This window comes from Trifolium pratense, linkage group LG7 (assembly GCF_020283565.1).
Source record: "Trifolium pratense cultivar HEN17-A07 linkage group LG7, ARS_RC_1.1, whole genome shotgun sequence".
NCBI lineage: Eukaryota > Viridiplantae > Streptophyta > Magnoliopsida > Fabales > Fabaceae > Trifolium > Trifolium pratense.
The window spans coordinates 47,201,968-47,225,634 of NC_060065.1; the positions used below are offsets into that span (position 1 = coordinate 47,201,968).

The 23,667-nt window shown below is 30.9% G+C and overlaps 2 protein-coding genes and 1 long non-coding RNA gene across 4 annotated transcripts; 1 reads left to right on the plus strand and 2 right to left on the minus strand.

Moving 5' to 3' along the window:
- The first annotated feature begins 6,415 nt into the window (after positions 1–6,415).
- Positions 6,416–14,803, plus strand: LOC123895485 (protein ROS1A-like). Its single transcript, XM_045945847.1, has 18 exons — positions 6,416–7,055; positions 7,988–8,872; positions 9,181–9,271; positions 9,348–10,110; positions 10,210–10,289; positions 10,405–10,489; positions 10,576–10,667; positions 10,748–10,816; positions 10,908–10,944; positions 11,025–11,107; positions 11,431–11,859; positions 12,186–12,222; positions 12,299–12,356; positions 12,671–12,759; positions 12,848–12,913; positions 12,995–13,109; positions 13,647–13,685; positions 13,771–14,803. The coding sequence occupies exons 1-18, from the start codon at positions 6,917–6,919 to the stop codon at positions 13,896–13,898; spliced, it is 3,285 nt and encodes a 1,094-aa protein (XP_045801803.1). The 5' UTR covers positions 6,416–6,916; the 3' UTR covers positions 13,899–14,803.
- A 1,705-nt stretch (positions 14,804–16,508) lies between these two features.
- LOC123895486 (putative phytosulfokines 6) lies at positions 16,509–17,802 on the minus strand. Its single transcript, XM_045945848.1, has 3 exons — positions 17,640–17,802; positions 17,480–17,553; positions 16,509–16,762 (listed from the first exon to the last, which is right to left on the minus strand). The coding sequence occupies exons 1-3, from the start codon at positions 17,734–17,736 to the stop codon at positions 16,655–16,657; spliced, it is 279 nt and encodes a 92-aa protein (XP_045801804.1). The 5' UTR covers positions 17,737–17,802; the 3' UTR covers positions 16,509–16,654.
- Positions 17,803–19,671: 1,869 nt separating this feature from the next.
- On the minus strand, positions 19,672–22,028 carry LOC123895487. 2 transcript variants are annotated; one of them, XR_006804389.1, is made up of 4 exons: positions 21,634–22,014; positions 20,447–21,417; positions 20,245–20,321; positions 19,672–20,162 (listed from the first exon to the last, which is right to left on the minus strand). It is a non-coding gene; the product is annotated as an uncharacterized LOC123895487 (long non-coding RNA). The 2 variants fall into 2 exon arrangements; XR_006804388.1 differs by having other exon boundaries at positions 20,447–22,028.
- Positions 22,029–23,667: the final 1,639 nt, after the last annotated feature.

Here is a 23,667-nt window from a genome sequence, read left to right on the forward strand (position 1 = left end):
GAAAAGTCCACACAAAAACTCATGTATCCTCTTTATATATAGTATAGAATAGATATATAGTATAGATATAGATTTAGCACATCAAAGTACTAAAATTGTACCAATCAAAACAAATATTCGTTAATTGGTCCAGTAGTGATTGATGCTGAAATTGGTAGGGATGATCGCGGTTCGATTCATCGTAACTGCGATCGAGATGAGACTAAAATGACTTGATACATAACTAATCCCCAAATCAAATTATATGGTCCAATTAACCAAATATTGGTGGTGAAAATAAAAATATCTTAGTGCTACATTGTTTAACCAAAACAAGCATATTACGTGCTTCATTAAGTACAATATTACATAATCACTTTAGCTTCCTTGATTTTCTTAAACATTTTTCAATGGATGGATCATTCAGCTCGAGTTAAATCACCATCTCCATCTTCATGTTCAACTTCATAATTTGAAAATGTCATGATTAATTTGAGTTTTTTTTTTTTTAGAGAATGAATTGTCTTTTCAAAAATTTGTGAGAGACCAAAATGAGTCTTCACTCAAAAAAAAAATTAAGTATTTTTTTAGTTAGTCATGAAACACCATCAATTTTGAGTTAATTAACTACAACCACATCCAAAAATCACCTTTTTGTGTTTTAATTAAGATAGTCAGAACCAAACCAGTCATTGAACCAATATACTTATCGGAGTATATCGGTTCAAGGTTCAACTAGTAAGATTGGGGCGGGGGTTCAACTAGGCCAGACCATTTTAAATTAAACTTATATTTTTAAATCATATAAAAAAAAATACTAATAAACAAAAAAATTAGAGTTTCGTCATATCACATTACATTCTCGTCACACAAAAATGTACATCAACCCTAATGGGAAGATTATATAGTGCAAACTAGAACATTGACCCGTGCGATGCACGGGTCTAATTAGCTATAAGATGTAATGATAAAATAAAATATGATAATTGCAATAATGAAAGGTATATGAAAAAAGTTGAGTAATATTAAACGATAGTTCAACAATAAATTTGAATAAATATTTATACAAATGAAATTATGATATATTACAGAAGACCAACATCTTCATGTGATAAATTGAATTTCTTCAACCTTGAGCACTTGAACATAATCAATATTTTTCTTCTTTTCATATATTTGTCTTCATCAAAATAACTTCAATCTAGAAGTTTGTCTTCACACAACAAACATTAACGACCATCAAACAACCCGAGACTCACACTACCATTAAAGCACCGCCATTTACAAATAACTTTACATTGTTATATTTTAATGGCGGTGCTTTAATGGGGTTAATTGGCAAATTGAATATTTTAATTAAAAAAATAAATAACCAGTATATGCTAGATAGGAACCCATTTCATAAATAATAAAAAAATATGAGACTCACTTATTCATCTCAAAAAGTGATTTTTTAGCCACTAAATTACCTAAAAAAAATTGAGGATAGATTAATTTAAAAAATTTGTTGGATATATACTCCATAGGCAAAGTGGTTACAAAAATTAATTTAAAAGTTTTAAAATTGCTTCAAAATAATCGAACCAAATAATATAAGAACAAGAAAGGGTTAGACATTGGATCTGTCCAACCAATATTTTAGGGTACCAAAGTGTTATTTTTGGTCTAATAACTAGCTAGCTTTTAAAGTGATAAGTTTAAACTCTGACACTGCATATATATATATATATATATATATATATATATATATATATATATATATATATATATATATATATATATATATATATATATATATATATATATATATATATATATATATATATATATAATGCAATGTCCTTAATATGCCTTTTATTTTACAAACCACTAAAGTTATTTAACAAATTTAAAATATTTTCTCTTTTTAATATCGATTGTCACCTTTTTAAAACAATATCGATAAAGTCAAAGGATAATTTTTTTGAAAGCAAGTCAAAGGACAATTATCTCGTTAAAAATACTAAAATTTCAAAACATTGATAAGTAGCTTATTAAAATAATAAAATATTACTGTAGTTTATTAATAGGTCAAAGTCATTTTTTGACCATATTATATAAACAAATTATTAAAAAAAAAAAGAATAAATTATTTTTCAAGTGATGAGAATTTAGGTCCTTTACGCAAATAGTCATAATAATAAGTTTGATTATTAGCTCATTTTTTGACGGGAAGTTTGATTATTATTAGCTCATAAGTATTAAGAAAATTTATTTTTTTAATTTGTGATGGCCGGTAAATTGGTCAGTTTTTAAATTTTGTGGCCGTTTTTTCACTTTGTGGTAGCCACTAAATGTTCGTTTTTTGTAGTGATTTTGTGTGTCCTATACATTCATTTATCGAAGAAAATTAGTAACCTGGAAATAAAAAGAATAAAAATCATTAACATGCATCATAAAAGAAAGTATTAAAATATTTGTTAGTGTGTCCCTGTAAGCTTAGCTCAATTAGTAGGGACATCGCATTATGGGCTTGTTTGTTTCAGATTTTTCTCCAAAAAAAAAAATCAATTTTTTATCTTACTTGTGTTTGTTTCAAATTTTTTCAAAAATGATTTTAGTAAAAAAATCATTTTTTTCATCAAAATGAGAATCTATTTTCAATAGCTTTTATCAAAATCCATTTTTTGATCCCTCATCATTGTTTTTTTAAAATCTCAAACAAACAAGCTCTATATGTGCAGGAGCCCATGTTCGAACCCGGGACACTCCATTTATTCACCTTTAAGGTGGATTTTCTAACCACTAGACTACTTGACAAAAAAAAATTGTTAGTTTTTAACGATAACTACCATATTTTCAAAAGGTTGTTAGTATATTTTCTTTTCTTTTCTTTGGTCAAATGTTTACTATATTTTCAATTAACATATATATATATTATAAAAGAAAGTATTAAAAATACTAGTGTTTTTAACGGTTACTACCATATTTGTTTTTAACGGTAACTACCATATTTTGAATAGATTGTTTACTATATTTTCAATCCATATGTGGTAAGGTAAACAATTTCATATCACTATATATAAAGTTTGTTTATCATACCAAGAGTGCCACTAAAATTATTCAATATGGAGTACTACGACTGTGAACACGAACGGTGGCTTCCGGGTGCTCCTCCAAATGCTCCTCTCACGACCCAACGACACACTGTAAATGCTGATGATGGTGGTGGTGGCACTCCAATGATAAATGGTAAAAATAATTATAATCTAACTACTTTTTGTGAATATTTTTTATGCTTGTAAATTTTTTATTCACATTTAGTTCTTGGAAAATAAATTAATCAAACACTGTTCATCAGCTACTGTGACGAAGTGTGATAATGGTATATGCATAAAATGGATCTGAATTCTCTCCGGTCCATTGTTTTCTGTTGCATGTGCTGCATCATTTCAGCCGTTCATTCATATTTTTTCTCTCTTTAAAATTGTTTCTTTTAATAATTAATTTATCAGTCGTAGGATCTAGAGCAGAAGGGATGGCTGAATAGAAGGGGCAGCAGAGGATCCCAATTTTGCAGAAAATGACTAGTTATTGTTATGGTGTTTGAATCCAAGTTGATAATACCGCAAATCGATTAAAAAAATGAAAACGGCATAAAATCAGTTATTGTTGGGTGTATTGATTTTTCAAAACCAAGTAAGATCCAATAAGATCCGATTTTAATGCAGTTTTTAGTTTTTTCTTTTCTTTTCGATTTGCGATTTTATTTTAGATCGGTTTGAATTTGGGCATCCTTAACAATAATCAACCATTTTCTGCACATAATTCTTCATAAACTCAAATTTAACTTGGATATATCTCCATAAAAAATATACTTATGTCAAAATCTGTTACATTAACCAAACCACATACATATATTTTAATTTTTTATTGAAATGATATATTACATTAATCTATGGTATTCATTGATTTTTAATTATTTTAAATACTAGTTTTTGACGCAATTATTTTTAATACTAGTTATTATTTTAATTTAACCTATTTCTTTTTATACCATTTCATCTCTAAAAAATTAAAGATTAAAATTTTTGAAAAGTAAAATTTAATTGAAAAACTAACAAACAAGTTTGTGTACAATTTTTCTTTTCAATTTTATTCTTGATTAAACCATTTCATATTTTCTATGGTTGAGCTAAGAGTTAAAGAATGGAGGTTCAGGGTTAGTCCTGCAAGAAAAACAAAATTAATATAACAATTAACATACTAATAATTTGTCATTAAAAAATAAGTAAAAAAAAAATTGTCATTAAAAAACATTTCATACATGATTTTTTCAATATTATCTAATCAAACAATAGTTTTTTTCCCAAACAACCTATGACAACATGAGTTTATACCAAAATTTTGTATAACATTTTTTCTTTCCGATTTCCTCTTTATTTTTAATTTTATCCTCTTACCCAATCAAATAAGATTTTTTTTAATAATCACGTAAAATTCTATAATTTAATTCATTTTTTTATCCAATTTTCTTTTTGGGGTCAAGAAAAGTAAATAAGTGGAGTGTCCGAAGTTCGAACTCCGATTCCTATACATATAATGTAATGTTCCTAACAACTGAGTTAAGCTCACATAAACTAATTTATCTTTATATTAGTCTCTTATAAATTAAAGGTTATTGTGACGTAAACTATATTTTTATTTTTAGTTTTAACAGGAGGTACCTCCGTAGAGCCAAGTCGGACACTGCCTGCCACCATCGGTTAGTAATACATATTATATATTCATTTTATTTATATTATTATTATTATTATTATTATTATTATTATTTACTATGAATTAAAATTTATAATAATAAAATTAAACCATGCATATTAATACTATTTATTTTTAAAGTGAATAAATGAAATGTTTAGAGTTGAAACTCCAATTCCTATATATAAAATATAATGTTATTATCAATTGAACAATATTTCTCAATTGAACAATATTTATAAGGACCACAACCCAATTGTTATTTTATACAAAGAGTCTCAGATTGAATGTAAACATTTTTTTTTTTAATTTTACATCCAACGTTTTGAGTCTAATCACCGTAACACTTAAAAGAAAAATATAAAGTCACTAGGTTTGGTCTAGTGGTGAGGGGTTTGAATATTACATTATAGGTCCTGGGTTCAATCCTCATTCATTGTAAACAAAAAAATTAATATAAAAACGCACTTAATCAAAAAAAAATATATAAAAACGCAAATTATTAACCACTTAAAATATTTTTTTTTGGTGAAATACTTGGTTGGTAAAAAATTGGAAGAAAAGTTGTCAAGATTTCATATATATATTTTTTCGTAAAAAAAAAAGATTTCATATATATTTTATTTTTTTTTTGGTAAGGATTTCATATATATTTTATAATATATAGGATAATATGACATTTATAATAAGACATTTATTTATTTTTTTAACAAATAAGAAATTATTGTCATATATAGAAAATATTTATATTTGGAAAATATAGATTGATAAAAATTACAAACCATTGGATGAATCTTGTTTTTATTGATTAATAATAATTCTCTCCCTCCTATATATTGTTTTCCGCCGCTTGATTTCCGTATGCTTGCATATATCTCGTAAATATGCACCACTCTTTATATTTTGATTATTACTATATTTTTGTGTCAAAAAAAATTATTACTATATTTTTAACTAAATCTCCATTTGCTTAAAAAAAAAAAACTTAATCTCCATTGAATTAAGGTTTTTTTTATTTGATGTTTTTTTTTTTGACGCATTAGATTTTTATTTGTTAAATATTGATTTAATGATTACATATTTTTTTTATGATTTTTAATGATTATATTTGATTTGATTTAGTAAACTTTATTTTTACCAAATTTAAAATTTAAATTTGAATAGCCATCCAATTATTCATTTTTTTTTTACGCAACCATCCAATTATTTGATTAGTTTTTTTTTTTTTTACTAACAAGTAACAACTACTCCCATTAATTGCATTACACCACATTTTCAGGTTAATTCTCATCGAAGTTTTAACACATTTAAAAATTAATCTCATTTTTTTTAATACAAGAGAGCTTAAACCTGAAAAAAAAAACTACCGTATATTAAGTCGTATATTCAAAAGACCGATAAAATCTGATTTTTTTGGTTAAAGTTTTTTTTTTGTTTATAATGAACTGATGGTTGAACTCATAACCTCTAGTATACTACTCAAATATCTTTTCACTGGACCAACCTAGTGACTCTACTCAAATATCTCTTCACTCGACCAAAATCTAGTGGCTTACGGATTGATAAAGTCAGATAAATAGAAAAAATTAATCTGAACAGAAGAATAACTGTCTAGCATTTTCCTAATATAAAATTAAAGAATGCACACAAGCTTATCAAAAAATAAATAAAATAAAAGAATGCACACAAAAATTAACTTCTGGCTCTACCCGTAAACCTTCGAACACACCCCTAAACTCTGCTATATAAAAAGTGCACACCCATGCATGCACCTTTTGGTAAAACCACAAATTCACAAAACCAATCACCATGGGTTCAATTCTCAGGAGATATATATGCATATGAAAGAAAAAAAAACATTTATACCATTAAAAAGAAACAACAAAAATAACCTAGATACACTCTGCGCCACCATCGGTGATTCTCTTAACAAAATAGAGATTTTCCATACTTCCGAATCTGATTTTTTTTTCCTCGGATAGATTATTTTATTTTTTTAGCGTAAACCAGGTATCTTCTGCGCGCAACTTTTCATCGTCGTAAATTTTTTTTTCTCAAACTTATCAACCATGAATCCTACTTCACACTCCGATAATATCTCAACAATATTTACACATCTCTTAACTTCCTTCTCCACTTTTCACTCACACTTCCTATTACCTACTCTTTTCGCCGTCATTGTTACCTAATAATTACAACGATGATTTCACCTTCAACGCCAATGGCGATTCCTTTCAATGATTCCAGTCCCGTTTCAGAAAACGATGATGATACTGTGAGTTGCTGCAACGAGGACTTGTCCGACCATGCAGACCAGGTGTTCGACGTTTTGCATCAATGTAAGTTTTATGCCTTAACTGTGTAAGATATGATTTTCTTCTATGCGTGAATTTTAAGAAAAGGAAGCCAGAGCAAGCAAAACTGTAAAAACGATTGTTGTTATAAACTTATTAGGCCGATGTCAATTATTAGGCCGATGTTATGATCAGGGTTGGAACCTGACAAAAGAAATACTCCCTCTAGTCCCATCATAACCAACTTGGTAGTTGTCTCTGAAAGACAGACACCGGCAGGTCGACACCGATAGTAATTTGAAAAAATAACATAGTTTAATTTAATCAATCATAAATGTCGGCGTGTGTGACACCGACTTGTCTGACACGCCTAATCTAATTGTAAAAAAAATTATCATAACTGTTTTCTTTTTCCTTCTTTTCTTCCTTGTTTTATTTGGAATTGTGTTTGCTGGTTGCGGTATTAAACTCCTGATTTGGGATTAAAAAGCACTAAAAAGTTACGTTTTAAAGTTTAAACACTTTTTTTTAGTACCTAAGTTTAAACAGTTTACTAGTTTGTTTCTTAACCACTAGTTCACGATCCTGTGACCCCTTCCTGATCCTACCTATGATCTCGACTCTGACTAGTTACATTTAGTTCCTAGTTTGAACCTTAGAGTGGTTAGAATAAGTATACCTCAACTCACCAAAAGTTTCCTAGTTGGATAGATAAAATAACATGCATTCAAACACAAAACATATTCTGTTTATATGTTAGTAGCCTCAACTCTAAATATTTACAAATAAATCATCGAGAAGTGAGAACTAATCAAGACTAACCATGACTTAACACTAGTCTATAGTTGATATAGGAACAATATTAAATGATTTTAATATATGCTAAATTGTAAACTATTGTTTTTGGAATTTGCTTGCACTATTGTTTTTGGAATGTGCTTGCTATTTAATGTTCTAGCCTTTTTATGATTATACAGGTGAAGATGTTGAATTATGTCCACCATCATTTTCTAAGAAAAGGAACAATAGCCAAAAGGATGTTAATGATGAGCTTCAAAAACCAGTTAAAAGGACGAAATATCGGCCTAAAGTGGTGTCTCAAGTTGCCAAAAGAACAAAGAAATCCCAGCCTGAAAGCAACAACACTCCAAAACCGGCAACTCCGAAGCAAAGGAAAACTTACGTCAGAAGAAAGACTCCCAAGTGTCAGCGACCATTATTTGTTGACGAAGATTCCATTTCTTTTTCATTTTTGGAAAATTTCAACAATTCAAAGGTTGATCAGCATGAAATTGAGAATTCAACAATAACCAATGAATCTGCCATCGGATACAATTCACTGCAAAGTTACCAGAAGATGACTTCATTGTCATGTTTAACTCTAATTGAGAGCAGAAGAGTTGGGGTAAATTTTCCAATAACGTGTAAGCGGAAAAGAGTTAGAAGGCAAAAAATACAATTGGTAAAACTCTTGACTCCTTTTGCAAAGGGGAAGAGGTCAACAACTTTTATCAGGAAGAGAAAATGTTGGACACATTTCTGTGTAGACGGAATGTCTAAAACTAGTAGAAAAATGAAATCTCTTATCAAGAGAATTGTTTCTTTGAAGAAACAAAAACGTCCAAAGCCCAATAAGCTAGTTGCCCGCAAAAAATCGGGAGAATTAGTTCTGTATAATAAAAAATCTAGAGTTGACGTAATACTTGATGAAGAGACGTTAAGAGTATCAAATTTGCTTCTTGCTGAAAGAGGACACCATGAGCCCAATCAAAGTGATGAACAGAAGCGGTATTGGAAGGAGACAAGAGATTTCTATCAGGAAAGGTTTAATATGTTCTTATATCGAATGCGTTACATCCAAGGTATATTTTCTTCTAGTCAATTTCATATTCTATTAATATTATCTACAATTTTAAAAATAAAAAATGTCTGATAATATTGTCGATTTCATATTCTATTATTACCATTGAGAATTTTAAAAATAAAAAATGTAAGATAATGTTTTTAATCTTACAATTGATGATGACTTAGTTTCCATAAGTTGAATTAGACGAATTTAATGAAGTGCAAAATTTTATAGCCTAATATTTGTAAAATGCTTGCACCAATTGTCAATTTGTTGTTGATTTTTTAAAAGTTGTGATTATAATTAGATTCATAAACTTTGTAGGTGACAGACGATTCACACCGTGGAAAGGTTCTGTTTTGGATTCTGTAGTTGGAGTTTTCTTAACTCAAAATGTGTCTGACCATTTGTCAAGGTAAAGTTAAATAGATAATTAATTAACCCAATTTTTCTTTGGCGTTGAATATTAATATTCGCTCTTATTTATGTAGCAATGCATTTATGTCACTTGCTGTGAAGTACCCTCTTAAATCAGTTAGCTGTGAACAAAGCAACAACCTATTTCTTTCAGCTCCTAAATTTGATACTGATCTAAATGATAGAGAAGTTGAAGAATCGGAAGCTCAGGAAGCCATTGAATCTTCTAAAGTTGACAGCGAAACTGAAAATAATTCATGTCCCATGGAGAGGAGAAACTCAGACTATTCCGAAGTTAGCTGTGAACGAAGCAACGATGAAGAAATTGAAACTCAGAAAGCCAACAAATCTTCCAAAGTTGATGAGAGAAACTCGGACTCTTCTGAAGTTAGCTGTGAACGAAGCAACATCGAAGATACTGAAACTCAGAGAGCCAAGTCTTCCAAAGTTGATGGCATGGAGAGAAACTCAGACTCTTCTGAAGTTAGCTGTGAACGAAGCAACATTGACGATACTGAAACTCAGAAAGCCAACAAATCTTCCAAAGCTGATGGCATGGAGAGAAACTCAGATTCTCTTGGCATGAATTTTGGTATGAAACAAACTCCTGATACAAAAAAAAGTAAGAAAGAAGAGAGAGAAGAGGAAAATAGGATCCTATTGGAAAAGAAGAGACAAAATTGGGCTGAACTAAGAAAAAAGAACACGAAAAGTCATCGACACCGTGATCATGAGGATTCCATTGATTACGAAGCAGTAAGAACTGCAAAACTTGTTGACGTTGCTGCAGCTATTAAAATTCGTGGGCAACACACCATTATTGGAGGCAAAATAAAGGTACAGAAATGTTTAGTTTGTTGTTAATAACACATAACGTTTGACATGTTATCATTGAGGTAATTATAATTAGTACATTATATATTTGTACTTTTGTAGGCTATGTTGAACAAGATAAGGGACTCAGATGGAAGGATGGATTTAGAATGGCTAAGAAATATTGAACCAAAGGAAGTAAAGTAAGTCTAAACATCTATGTCCCTTTGCAAATTTTCTTTTTTCTTTTTGTTATAAATTGTCTTTATTAGGCATCAACATGAGTTTTTTTAATCAAACAAATTGTTCATGTTATAGGGAATTTCTTTTGGACATATATGGATTGGGATTGAAAAGTGTGGAATGTATAAGGCTTTTAGCTCTTAATCATGTTGCTTTTCCGGTAAGAATATAAGAAGACACTGAGTGGAGTTATTTTTGTTAGATGTGCATGTTTCTTACTTATAAAAGATTTGTCAATTTTGAAAGGTGGATGTAAATGTTGCAAGAATTGTTGTACGTTTGGGATGGGTTCCGCTGCAACCATTGCCAGGATATATTCAAATACATAATTTAGAGATGTAAGTCTCTCAAACAGTTTATTATTTTTACTATTGTATATATCACTTTTCATTAATTACAATATTTTGTTTTGAAACAGTTTTCCAGATTCAAACAAAATTCAACAATTTCTTTGGCCAAGACTATGCACGCTTGATCATGAGACATTGTAATTATCGAGCAATTTTTTTATTTTTTTTATCTATTTGAGCTTTGTATTAGGTTAATATATCTGACACATATGATATTGCCTTGTATAGGTATGAATTGCATTATCAGTTGATAACCTTTGGAAAGGTACATATTAAAGTTATTCAGAATCATATATTTTTACCTTTTCATTAAGAAAATCAAAATCATCTTAAGACATTCTGTAGGTTTTTTGCACAAAGAGAAATCCGAATTGCAATGCTTGTCCAATGAGTGACGTGTGTGAACATTATAAAAGTTCTCTTGCAAGGTATGTGTTGCATTTATTTATTAAATTTGGAGAATACGTTTTGGCTTGATGCTTAAGGGAAATAAATAAATAGCCTTGACAATTCATGTACGTTTTCTAGGAAAGTTTGGTGTAGAATGTAGATGTAGATTATTTGTTTTGGTGAATAAATTGTACACTATTCTAAACCTACCACAAAAAACTTTTGAGACAATCGTAAGCACCAACCTTGTCTCTAAAAGCACCGCACCAACCTTGTCTCTAATATGTAAATATATTTTTAATCTGTTGTAATCTATTAATCTTATTAGACTATGCAATATAAAAATGTAATATATATGCAGGACAAAACTTGCCTTACCACCCAATCGAAACTCAGATCAAACAATTGTAGCGACAGAAACGGATCATGCCAATGCATACTCTGATTTGCTAAGCAATTCTAAATCAACATTCATTACTGAGGACCGTAAAGAATGTGAGCCTATAGTTGAGATGCCTGCATCACCAGAACCAGAAGACATTGATTTAGATTCAGAGCTTGATGAAGAGATTTACTATGGTCATACTAACGAAGATAAAGACATTGAGGATATTATGACAGTCAACCTCAGCAGTCAAGAATCATCATTCTTGTCAAAGATACTTGATAATTCTTTTGAAGAGTTTGATTATGGCATGAATACATCATCAACTATGGTATTAAGTCAAGCTGCTGCAATTCCTTCACAAAAAATGAAAAATGTTAGCCGCCTGAAAACTGAGCGCTTAGTGTAAGTTTCTCACTTTCTTATAGTCTGATGCTAGATCTCTTAATATTCTTAAATTATTTGTAGCTGTTTTATCTCTATTTAATTAATATGTTGTTACCATGCATTTCTTAATCGTATGCTATGCTTGTGAATAACTCTGCAAACTTGTTATCTTATAACTTTATATCAGATGTCGGAGAACAATTGTTGAAATTTAAATTATAGTTTTGTTTAATTATTGCATTTTTTTAACAGCATATAGATATTTTAAATTTAAAGAAATTACTTAAACTTATTTCTTTAGATGCTAAACCTTACACGTTTTTTTCTTTCGTTTTTCTGTTCAGTTATGTCCTCCCAGATAAGCACCCTCTCCTAGCAAAGGTAGGTACCAATACAATCACCAAGTAAGCTTTTATAAACACATGAAAGTTATATTTATTCATGTTTTTTTTTACAGTGCGCTCCACGAGAACCAAATGATCGTTCCCCTTATCTCCTGATTGTATGGTTACCAGGTACTCCATTCGTTCTTTTTATATCCCCTTTCCCACTTACATTTTGTGTATGCTTATTACTAAATTGTCCTTTGTATAGGAAGTACTGTATTCAATATTAACTTTTCATCTTTCAAGACAAATCAGTAGGATTAATTATAGTTATGATTGGAAACAAATAATAAATTTATCTAGTAGTTTAAAAAATGACTTATATTTAGTGACATTTAGTATTTTCTTTCTAAAAGGTGTTTATAATTAGTGAGTATATAGTACACACAGTAGGAGTATTACTAAAAATAAAGTATTAACTACTTTTTTGTATTCTTAAAAAGCTGAATTAGGAAGCTCGGATGAAACAAGCAAGACCGGCTTGCAGGAGGAAGAGAATATTCAAAGTCAAACAGTTCCTGGAACACTGCTGGTGAGTTAAACTCTGAAACTGCTACTGAGTTTTGAACACCGTTTTTTACAAATGAAAGAGTTACTAGCTTTAATAATCTATGAAACAGATACCATGCCGAACTGCAATGAGAGCGCGTTTTCCCTTGAATGGAACATACTTTCAAACCAATGAGGTGAAATAATTAAAACTACTATCGCATGTTTGGCTCATAAAGTACATAATCTCTTGAAAAATATTTTTTTTTTTATTGTAGGTTTTTGCTGACTATGCTTCAATGAAACAACCAATCAATGTTCCTCGAAATTGGATATGGAATCTAGAAAGACGGATAACATATTTTGGCACTAGCTTTTCATCAATAACGAGAGGTAAATAAACATGATACACTCTTGACCAAAAAAAAATGATACACTTTGATTCTAGTAAATAAACATTTGATTCTAGTAAATAAACATGAATACACAATTTTCAAAAGAATATTTTAGCATTTATCTCCTTAACATGTGTCCTTAGGGCACACGTTAACATTTTCCTTTAAAGTATAGCAAGGAAATGAATGAATTTTGTTGTTTTTTATGGAATTATTTGTCTTGACTCTAGTACAATTATTTTATTTCACGTATTTTTCTCTCTGCAATAAATCGTTTAAGATACTTTTGACAAAACAAGAATCAATGTCGCTTGAACTTTGAAAGTAACAAATAGTAATTAAAATTTTCTACAAAACTGTTACTTAAAAAGAAACGTTGTGAATATTTTTACTTTATTTATCAAATAGTAATAATATCTATATTGACTTTACTTTATTTATCAAATAGTAATAATATCTATATTAAAAAGAAACTTTGAATATTTTGACTTTACTTAAATAGTTATAATAACTATTCTATCAAATATCAATGCAGGTTTATCAATGGAACAAATTAAGAATTTGTGTTGGGAAGGTAAGAAAACAATATCAATTGCTTATGTATAAATTCCTACTTGATGATAAGAACACAATATGTGATGTCCATTTATATTTTATAGGGTTCATTTGTGTGAGAGCCATTGATACTATAACTGGAGCTCCAAGGCCTATATCATCTATATTGCATCGCAACACAACAACCAAAGTCGGAAAGGGAAATAAAAATGTGTTGCCAAATGAGTCATAAGCAATTCATGGATTATGTTTTCTTGATGCTTCATTCATTCATGTTTGCCAAAGCATCTGGTGCTTTGGTTTTGAATGAACCCCGTTTAAAAATTTGACCGTTGTCAAGGATAGTTTGTATGCTTTGATTGTTCTCTTTTCGAAATTCGAATTCGATTGCTGATTTGTATGTTTGCTATCTTGTTTTTAAGTTGCTTGTAGCTTTGCTAAGGTTTGTGATTTGAGTCAACATCTTTTGGAATACAATTTATAAGAACAAAGCTCATGAGATTAGAATTGGGCATTGAATGCTAGGATAACCATTGGATTCTTTAAGTATTTAAGATAAAATGTTGGCATAGAATTGTGAGACACAAGTAACCCACATGACTGATTCTGGTGGTGAAAACTTCAGAACTTGGAGTGTGCTCCTTGCAACACTTTGGAATGCTTGGATAAACATTGGATTCTTTAAGTAGTTAAGAGAAAATATTGGCATAGAATTCTGAGACACAAAGTAACTAACATGAGTTGTTTGGTGGTGAAGAATGAGCAAAATTTGAATCCTTCCCAATGCCACTTTATGTGTTGGATCGCTTTATACAGAACAAAATTTTGACTTCAAATGGCTCTTCCGTCAATAGACGGTGAAATTGGTATCTCTTAGCTTAGTTGATCATTGGCGGGATACCGAGTCTTAAAAAAAATATTGCGTGGCACAGGTGAACTTTTAGCCCCTGACAATAGTAAAAGTGAGTGTAGGCAAACAATGAAGTTTTCTTCAACTGTACTTGGAGAACAACGAATCTGAATTATCTCCTATGTGTTCTGTAGAAAAAAATGCAAGAGGGAATTCGTTTCCCAGAACAACTGTAGTATGGTTTTAAAAGTTTTTTGGAAGTGAGACTAACCATATTCGTTTTGTTATTTTGTAATCACTTTTTTCAATGAAAGTAGCTCACAAATACAAGACAAAGTGATAAAATATAGGTTCTATAAGAATCACGAAAAATGCTAAACATTGCATTCTCAATAAATAATCTCGTGACCTACATATAAATTTGGATTGCGCGCGGTGTGGGTTGGTTCGATTTTGAGCATAAAAGCTATCCAAACTGTGAGACAAAAATGAATACGCTTTGGTTCGGTTAGTTTTTAAAAAGTCATCCAAACCAAACCAATACGGTTATGGTTGGTTCGGTAGTGCGGTTTATCACAGTATAAAAAATATAACAATATTACCAACTTCTTACAAAATAAACATACGAAATTTTAATTTATTTTATTGTTTACATGATATAATATGCATATAAAAAAAACATATACATAAGAACTTATTTTTAATACCAACAATATAGTTCTGGATAGCGTGAAATGATATATATGTAATATGTTATACAACCTATTGTTTTGTTGACTCAATTTGGGTTGGGCTTGCTAAGTTGGACTAGGTAATAGGTTGATTACTATTGGATTTGCCTTTGAATTGGATGTTGAAAAGCATGAAAACAATGATGCATAAAACAAATTTTGAGGTTGCAGGTGTCAAGGGCGCATGAGGCGCTAGAAACAGGATTGTGAGGCGCAGGAATGGGGGCAGGCTCTGCCCTCTGCGCATGATGCGCCAGAAGCTGCACCCCATGCGCCATTTGCAGTATATATATGCAGTCAAGTTGTTGTGTAGCAACAAGGAAGAGAGAGAAAGTGCGTTTTGCAAGGTTTCTTCACCAACATCAATCTAGGGTTAAAAGAGGATTCTTTTGGGGTATACTCTAGGGTTGGGATAATCCTTATAACACCGGGAAACACTTATTGATTGAATCTCTTGGTCACGGGGAGAGATTCAGGAAAATGGTAGAATTTAGGAAAACTCTAAATTCTTGCAACTCTTTGTATTGAATCTTTGTAATCAAGTTTAATCATTGATAGTGGAACAAAGAGCTCTCTCCCCCAGACTAGGTCATTATTGAACGAACTGAGTAAACAAATTATTCGCGTCTTTTATCGCTTTCGGTAGTTTTAGCTTTTGTGATTATTGCTCATTCATTTTGATTTGATTGCTTCAATTCATTTGTCCCACACACTAAGTATTATTGGTCTGGTTTTCGGTTCGAATTCACAACAATTACTACTAGTTGATAGAGTTAAGTATTGCGGTTTAGTTTGATTTTCTGAAATGAAAACTTCAAACTGCGGTTTAGAAGAAAAATGATCCGTGCGATTTTTACTAAATGCGATTTTTTGCGATTTTCGGTTTTGATCGCATTTTTTGCGATTTTCGGTTTTGATTGGTTCGGTTTGTAGTTTTACTTTTGGATTGGTTCGGATACGATGACCCCTAATATAAATAGAAGCTTAGCCAACAAGGTAAACACTCAAGTTCTTGAGAACCTGAATTAAGTTCTTCCGTGGAAATGCTAAGTTTTTGAATGACAAGGCTCTTTCGATCGATTGTCAACACTCAACAACAAGATTCAATATGAATTTTGAGTAACCGTAAGGTGAAGAAGTAGGGAATCTCGGATTCAAATGTGACATATTTCGATTATCAATTGAGTTATGTTTACGGAGACTTATTATCACGTATATATTATATTATATAGTCATCAATTTAGTTTCTGTTACATATATGTTTATAGAAGTTGCATTACATTAAACTGAGATGATATGTGTTATAGTGAAAATAAATACAATGAGAAATTTCCTAGCTTTATATTATCTAAAGTTAAATTAAGAAGATAATATTACACTCTTTGAATTATAATAAGATTTATGATTTCAAGGCTTATGATGTTGGGTGTAGATGTAATCTAGGTGAGCTTCTAAAGTCATTCTTCTCTGCATGCATTCTTCATCTTCAATATTGCAGTTCTCCATTTCCATCAGCTGTGAGATTTCATAACAAACATAATAAGGTATATAGCTACTTTTATGAACAAATGGAGAAGGAGAAAATTATTATTCCATCCACAACAAAATATATGCAAAATTGGGCACTTCTTGTAACAAGATATAAGTAAAAATTGATTATATTTATCATATTTAAATAGCATACCATTTGTCAAAAAGAAAAACAAAAGCAAATACCAAAAACGTCCTTCATAGTTAATCACCATTTTTATAGTATGCAATTAAATGTTGGGTGAAGAGTAATTTACTACGATGCATAGATAGACTCTGATACGGACACCATTTTGAGTTGTCCGACACATGTCAGACGAATGTCATATGTATGTCGGACACCGTAACACGTCTAATCTCAAAGGTGCCCATGCTTTATAGATAATTTAGATAATAAAGCTGAATTTAGAAATGAGATCAACAAGAACGCGTGATTAATTTTACTTATACTTTGTTACGAATGAAGTACTAATTAAAGGGACACGGATGGCCTAAGAGCATGTGTTCGAATCCAACTCTAGAAATGTAAAATGACCATTTTACAACCATTTTTTAGAGGATTTGAACTTTGTCCTTTGAGGTTTTAAGTTGAAATTCTTAGAAATGAAGTGACACCTAATTTACTAATAAGGTATAACATAACTTAATTCACTCAAAAGTAGGAAAAAACAAGCATTGAATATGAAACAAAATTGTGTCTACCTTCAAAGAATCACTTCCTTCCACCTCCAAAACAAACTCCTCCCTTGAGACTTCATCAAATTTTGTGTTTGGCTCTGAACAAATCAATCAATTACTATTATATATATAAAAGACATAAAAAGAAAATTAAAAATAAGAGTTAATTATATTGCATGCTTACCTTGTTCACTAGTAAGTGGCCTAGCAAAAAGTAATGAAGAGGAAAGTAAAAAGAAAAGGAAAAATACTTGAGCTCCAAAGATAAAACTTAGCCTCATATTTACTTCAATGATAGAGTGAAAATGGGTTTTGGGACTATGGATTTTAGAAGAGATAGTTTTGTGTTGGTACCAACATGAAGATGGATATATATGTATATATATATATATATATAGAAATACATACATGCAAACAAAATATGGTCACTGTTAGTCACATGGGATTTCTAAAGAAAGGTAGGTTCATTTACCATACCTCATAACTTTGGTCCACTCACCATTTTCATGTGAAATTTTAAATGTTTGCATCTTTTTTCTTTTTTAATGGTTAATTTTAACGATAGGAAAATTTACACACATTAAATTCAGAGAAGGAAAAAAATTACAAGTTGGAATTTGCACCCACCATTCAAATGTTATTAAATTTTTTTATGTTACTATTTTCTATCTTTTTAACGCCAAATATATTATTATAAATATTTAGTTCTTTGCGCAAGACAAACAAAGACTTGTAAAAGAGCTACAAAGCAAAATGTCATTTATATAAGATCGTAAAAAATTATATCTAAAACGGACAATATTTCAAAAGATGGTACAACGAATTTGAAGTTAAAAAAAAAAAATCAAAGAAACAATATTAAGATTCTTTTATATTTTGTCCAAATTAAGACTGTACTAATTGGTTTCTTACAATTACAATGACACTGCTTCTACTACTTTCCATGGTGATGGTGGTGTGAGGAGACCCGACCAGAAGATTATTTGTATTTGATCGTATACATGTGAAATTGCTTTGGTCATTGTCGGCAATAGTAGTGGAATGGTCCAAGCAAGCACAGTCTCAAATGCATTCCCAACATCAATCAATGAATGTTTACAAGTGGTTGACAGCAGTAATATGTCAACCCTTACTTAGGACGTACACACTCACAGCTGTTCTCCAATTTCCATCCTTATGTTTTACTTTTACTACTACTTTTACCACTACTTTTACCGTTGCTTTATTAAAATTTTCTTATAACATGTGCCTACATACTTGTATTGTTTTGGGCATGCCTTATGCCTACACTTAGAGAGAAGAAAATAGGGAATCATTAGTGGTTTATGAAACTGATGATTGAGAGCTTTATGGATTAGATCTAAGGTTGAGAAAACATTACAAACACTTGCGAGTGAGATTCATTGTTCATCTTTGTTCTTGAGAGATTGGGTAAAAATAGGTAGAAATTAGGGCTTCTTTGTTAAAGCTAATTTCATGTAATTTATTTGAGATTTCTTTGTAAAAATTGATTATAGTGAATGGAGAGCTGCTCTCTCCTCTAGACGGGTATTTTTTGGGTACATTCTTGGTGTTCTTCATTCTCACTTTACTTGTTTTGCTTGAGGTTTTGTACTTGTGTTTTTGCTTGTTTGGTTTAAATTGTTTGGCTTGCTAGGTTGTTGATTACTATTGGATTCTTTGCTCCACTCTTTTATAATTATTGTTTCCTGAAGAGGTTCAAATTCACAACATATATTAATTAAGTCATAATTTTAATCGTAACAATAAAGATGTCCATTAATTTATAGGAGTACTTTTAAACAACGTTTATCGTCGATACAATTTTAGATATTGCACTAGTACAGAAAACACTTTTTACATCTGGCCAAAAACCCATTTTACATCTGAAGCCTGTCAGATGTAGACGTACAAGAAGTAGTAAGTTTATGCGTTTTACATCTGACTTACGCCAGATGTAAAATCAACACTTTTTACCTCTGTTTCGTATGGCCAAGCTTTCCACAGATGTAAAATCGTCACTTTTTTTTAAAAAAAAAAAATTTAAAATCCTGCATTTTTGTTTTTTAAAATCCTACGTTTTTTTTTTAAATCCAACCCACATACCAGCATCCAAAACATAACTTCACAAATCACAACATACAATAATCAAGAACTGACCTAAATTAAAAATCAAGAACATGATCCTTTTTAGTTTTACAAAATCACAAACCTGATGAATAAAAGAGAGATATCATGCTTTTGATTAATCAATAAGTAATTACACACATAAAACTAACAAAATCACAATACACTTCCTAAAGAACCTGGTGAATAAAAGAGAGATATCATGCTAAGTAATTAAAATGACTAAAACATGACTAAAACTTAAGTAATTAAAATGGTTTTAGCTAGCTAGAATACATCCTAATCAACTTAAGTAATTAACATAGCCTAGAGTACAGTTAACACATACATCAAGTGTAAATCAACTATCAAAACTATGATTACCAAGGTGATGTTGACAAAGCCACAGACTTGAACAACGTTTTCGGATGCAATAGCAATCTCTAAATCTTCATGCCACAGACTTGAACAACGTTTTCGGATGCAATAGCAATCTCTAAATCTTCATAATTAACAATTCCATGTTTGTCCGCTCTTTTGATTCTAAGTTCCTCTACAGTATCCAAATCTTGAATCTTCATATTTAACATGCCTTCAAGATCTACAAGTACACAAATAGTTTATACTAGGGAAAAAAATGAACAAAAAAACTAAACAAAACTTTAATATTATTATAACAATACCATTTTTATCAGCTTCTTTAAACTTTTCTTTGATTTCTAGGAACATTTTAGTTTGATGACTATGTTAGCCTAATAATCTGCAACAATAATAACATTAGAAAAACATCAGAAGCAGTATCTTCAAGTAAAATAGAACAGGAAACAAACATCAGGAAATAACAATGTGTAAATATATAGACTTTAAGGTTATGTAGTTTTTTACCCATGTGATAGTTGTTAACGTAGTAAATAATTCAGCCATTGTCCATGATCTACAAACTTCAAGAGTAGCACTGCTTGAGTCAGAAAATGACAATTGAACAATATAAGTTACATTCAGAGATCCGCATATCAACAAGTCCCTTTGAAACACAAGATAGTCATACAGAGAAGCATATATAGCTTAATAGTGAGAAAAAAGTGTGCCTGAACTGATCACTTTCTTTCAATATATCTTATGTTAACAGATTAAGTATAATCAATAGTAAATAAATATAAAGAAGGAACATCTCCAAATATACGCGTGCCAAATTAACATAAGCCCCTTTTTACCTTTCTTACCAGTCCCACACCCTACCATCATAGAGAAGGAGAGGCTAAAACTCGGTGGAAGCAGCAACTCCTGGCCAATCCATTGCACAAGCTCATACCAGATTTTCGCCGAAGTTCCACAGTGAAGGAACATATGAAGTGTATTTTCAGCAGTCACATTATAGAAGGAGCAGACCATATCATTACCAATCCCTCTCAACGTCAAATTCGCCTTTGTTGGAATTCTATTAAGCATCAATTGCCACGAAAAAGCTACAACTTTTGACGGCGCGTCGCTTTTCCATATATTACTGAAGACAAAGTTCCGAAGATGATCCATCTCAGTTTCAGAGCGATGCAGCAAGATAAGATTCTGATACGCAGACTTCGCCGTAAACCCCGACGCAGGATCAGGCCTCCAACTCCAACCATCATCTTGTGCTGTAGGCTGAAAACCATCAATTACTGCTAACAACTACTGATAAAAAGGTTCCTCCCAGAAGAAATTCCTCCTCCATAACAGATTCCACTTCCAGCCGTCACCATCCATCATCCCCATATCACTTACTTTACATTGTTGCTGAATCGAAATAGAAAACAACCGAGGGAAGCGTACCGCCAGAGATTGGTTCCCCACCCAAACATCTATGTAATGGTTAGTGGCTACAAGATACACAAATATTGAACATCTATGTAAAGGGAACCAGAGGCGGTCAGAAGCAAAAAACAATGAATTTCACAACACTAAAAGCAAAAGTAGAAGAGATTACAGAAAATTACACAGGATTAAACCCTTAGTCATCAAAATCAAAGATCAAAGATTAAAATGAAAGATAAACATATGCTAAAACCTAAAAACCCTTCATCGTTAAAACTCACCAGTTTTAGATCGAGAGAAGAGGCGGTGGAATTATGACTCTGTAACGAGCTGAGAGAGCTTTGATTCGTTCCACTAAGCTTCGATTTGGGTTCAGTAAGCCTTGATTCTTCAATTAGGAATTGGAATTTGTGATTCAGTGAAACGGATTGGAGGCTAGGGTTCGAGAGAGAACGAGTGTGAGAGAGAGATGTCGAGTTCGATCGTGAATCTAGGGTGAGAGAGAACGAAACTGATCGAGTGAGAGGTATAGTGAGATCGTGATTGAGAGAGGGAGCGATAGATCGAGTGAATCCGAAGTTAGGTTGTTTCGCGTGCGTGCATCTGAGAGAGAGAAGATATTATGTTTTTTTTTTTTTACTCCTTCCACACTTAATAATTTCCATTCAAACAAAAAAAATCACTTGAAGTCTTTTTACATCCGGGGATATTATGGTCATATGTGAAATTATTTTAGACAATTTTTACCATAATTACAGGATTGCCACCGCGTTTAGTTTTGCATCTGGGGATATTGTGGCCAGATGTAAAATGTTTCGTCTATATATTTTTCACATCTGTGGATATTGAAACCAGATGAAAAGACTACTCCATATAATATTTTACATCTGACATATGCTTGTCAGATGTAAACTACTTGTGTAATATGTCATATTTGTACTAGTGTTGGTCTATAGTAGATCACTTGTAGAAAAGAACTTATTAAAAGTTTCTATCTATATTGGGTTGGGCAACTATTAATTGTTCTCATGCATATTTTTAAATTTGTGTGAAGTTATAAAGTAGGATATTAGTATAAACCATTTTCTTTGGTGCAATCCATTTTCCATTTTCTTATCTTAACGTACTGGCGTATGATATCATAGTTCACAACTCAAATATGAGCCAAATCTATTTGATTATTTAATTAGAACTCTAATTTACCATGTGAGGTGCAAGTTCATTTTGTGATACTTGGCAAGTTTATGAACCTTCAATATATTTTTATCTATATAATGCTGATAGTGCTTCATCATGATAACTATGTGCATATGGAATATGGACATAGATTCGATTTATCACTACTTAAGTGCTATGTTTTGTATATTGAAAATGGTGAAGCTGATTGTTACACCACTTTGGAATTTAGAGTTTATGATTTGTCTTTTTTTACATGTAATTAATTTATATCTAGCTAGATTGAAGCTAGGATTATGCTTCTCTTTTGGAAGATTTGAATCTAGCTACTCTTGCTCTATAAACATAAAGAATTCAAAAGGAAAAACCATTGTCGGATTTGGATTCAGCACTTGCGTATATTTTTTTTTTATAGGTAGAATAATTCTTCTAGGAATTGAGTTTATTACTCTAATTAAAGCAATAGATGACCACATGAAGTTGAAAGAGCTAACATTATTCTCTTTTAAGAAAAGAAAAGTGTTTTGGAGTCGCTCATTTTAGAAATAGCCTAGTCATAGTCATAGTAAAAACAATTCAATGTCTTCTTGTTAACTTGAGAGGACTAGTCTCATAGCGGTGCCTAAGTAGTAGGCGTCTATTGAGAATTATAGATCTTAACTATGCTGAATTAGCAAAAATGAGAAGGATAAATTTGCTACCCGTGTATTCAACCCGATCATGAAAATGATGTATTTTTTGAGAATTTGCTACTCTTATTTAGTTTATTAAGTGTTATGATTAAGGATAAATTTTTATTTGAAATTAAATGAGTGTGTTTTATTCAATTTAAGTGTTAGAAATATGTCACAATTGTGTTAAATTCATAAATTGTATTATAGGTTTTTTTAGAAGTTTTTAAAACATGTTTTTCTTTTTTTTAATTTTTTTTTTTTTTAATTTTATGAACAACTCGCGAACCCAACCCAATATGTTAATAACCGGGTTGATTCGATTCGTATTTGATAGTAAAAGTGTGGGTTTGATGATGAACCAACTCAATGAGTATTGAACGGGTTGAGTAACGGATTAGGCCAAACCCGCCCCAACCCAACCCGCGTACACCCCTAACAAAAATCTTCTATGTTGCAACTAATCAG

What these genes read in the sequence shown, in the direction of transcription:
- LOC123895485 (XM_045945847.1), top strand. Translation starts at nt 6,917, where the DNA reads ATGATTTCACCTTCAACGCCAATGGCGATTCCTTTCAATGATTCCAGT. An exon ending in ATTGAACCAAAGGAAGTAAA is followed by an intron (nt 10,290 to 10,404) that starts GTAAGTCTAAAC and finishes TTCATGTTATAG; the next exon opens with GGAATTTCTTTTGGACATAT. An exon ending in TTAATCATGTTGCTTTTCCG is followed by an intron (nt 10,490 to 10,575) that starts GTAAGAATATAA and finishes CAATTTTGAAAG; the next exon opens with GTGGATGTAAATGTTGCAAG.
- LOC123895486 (XM_045945848.1), bottom strand. Translation starts at nt 17,736, where the DNA reads ATGAGGCTAAGTTTTATCTTTGGAGCTCAAGTATTTTTCCTTTTCTTT. An exon ending in GCCACTTACTAGTGAACAAG is followed by an intron (nt 17,554 to 17,639) that starts GTAAGCATGCAA and finishes TGATTTGTTCAG; the next exon opens with AGCCAAACACAAAATTTGAT. An exon ending in AAGGAAGTGATTCTTTGAAG is followed by an intron (nt 16,763 to 17,479) that starts GTAGACACAATT and finishes GAAATCTCACAG; the next exon opens with CTGATGGAAATGGAGAACTG.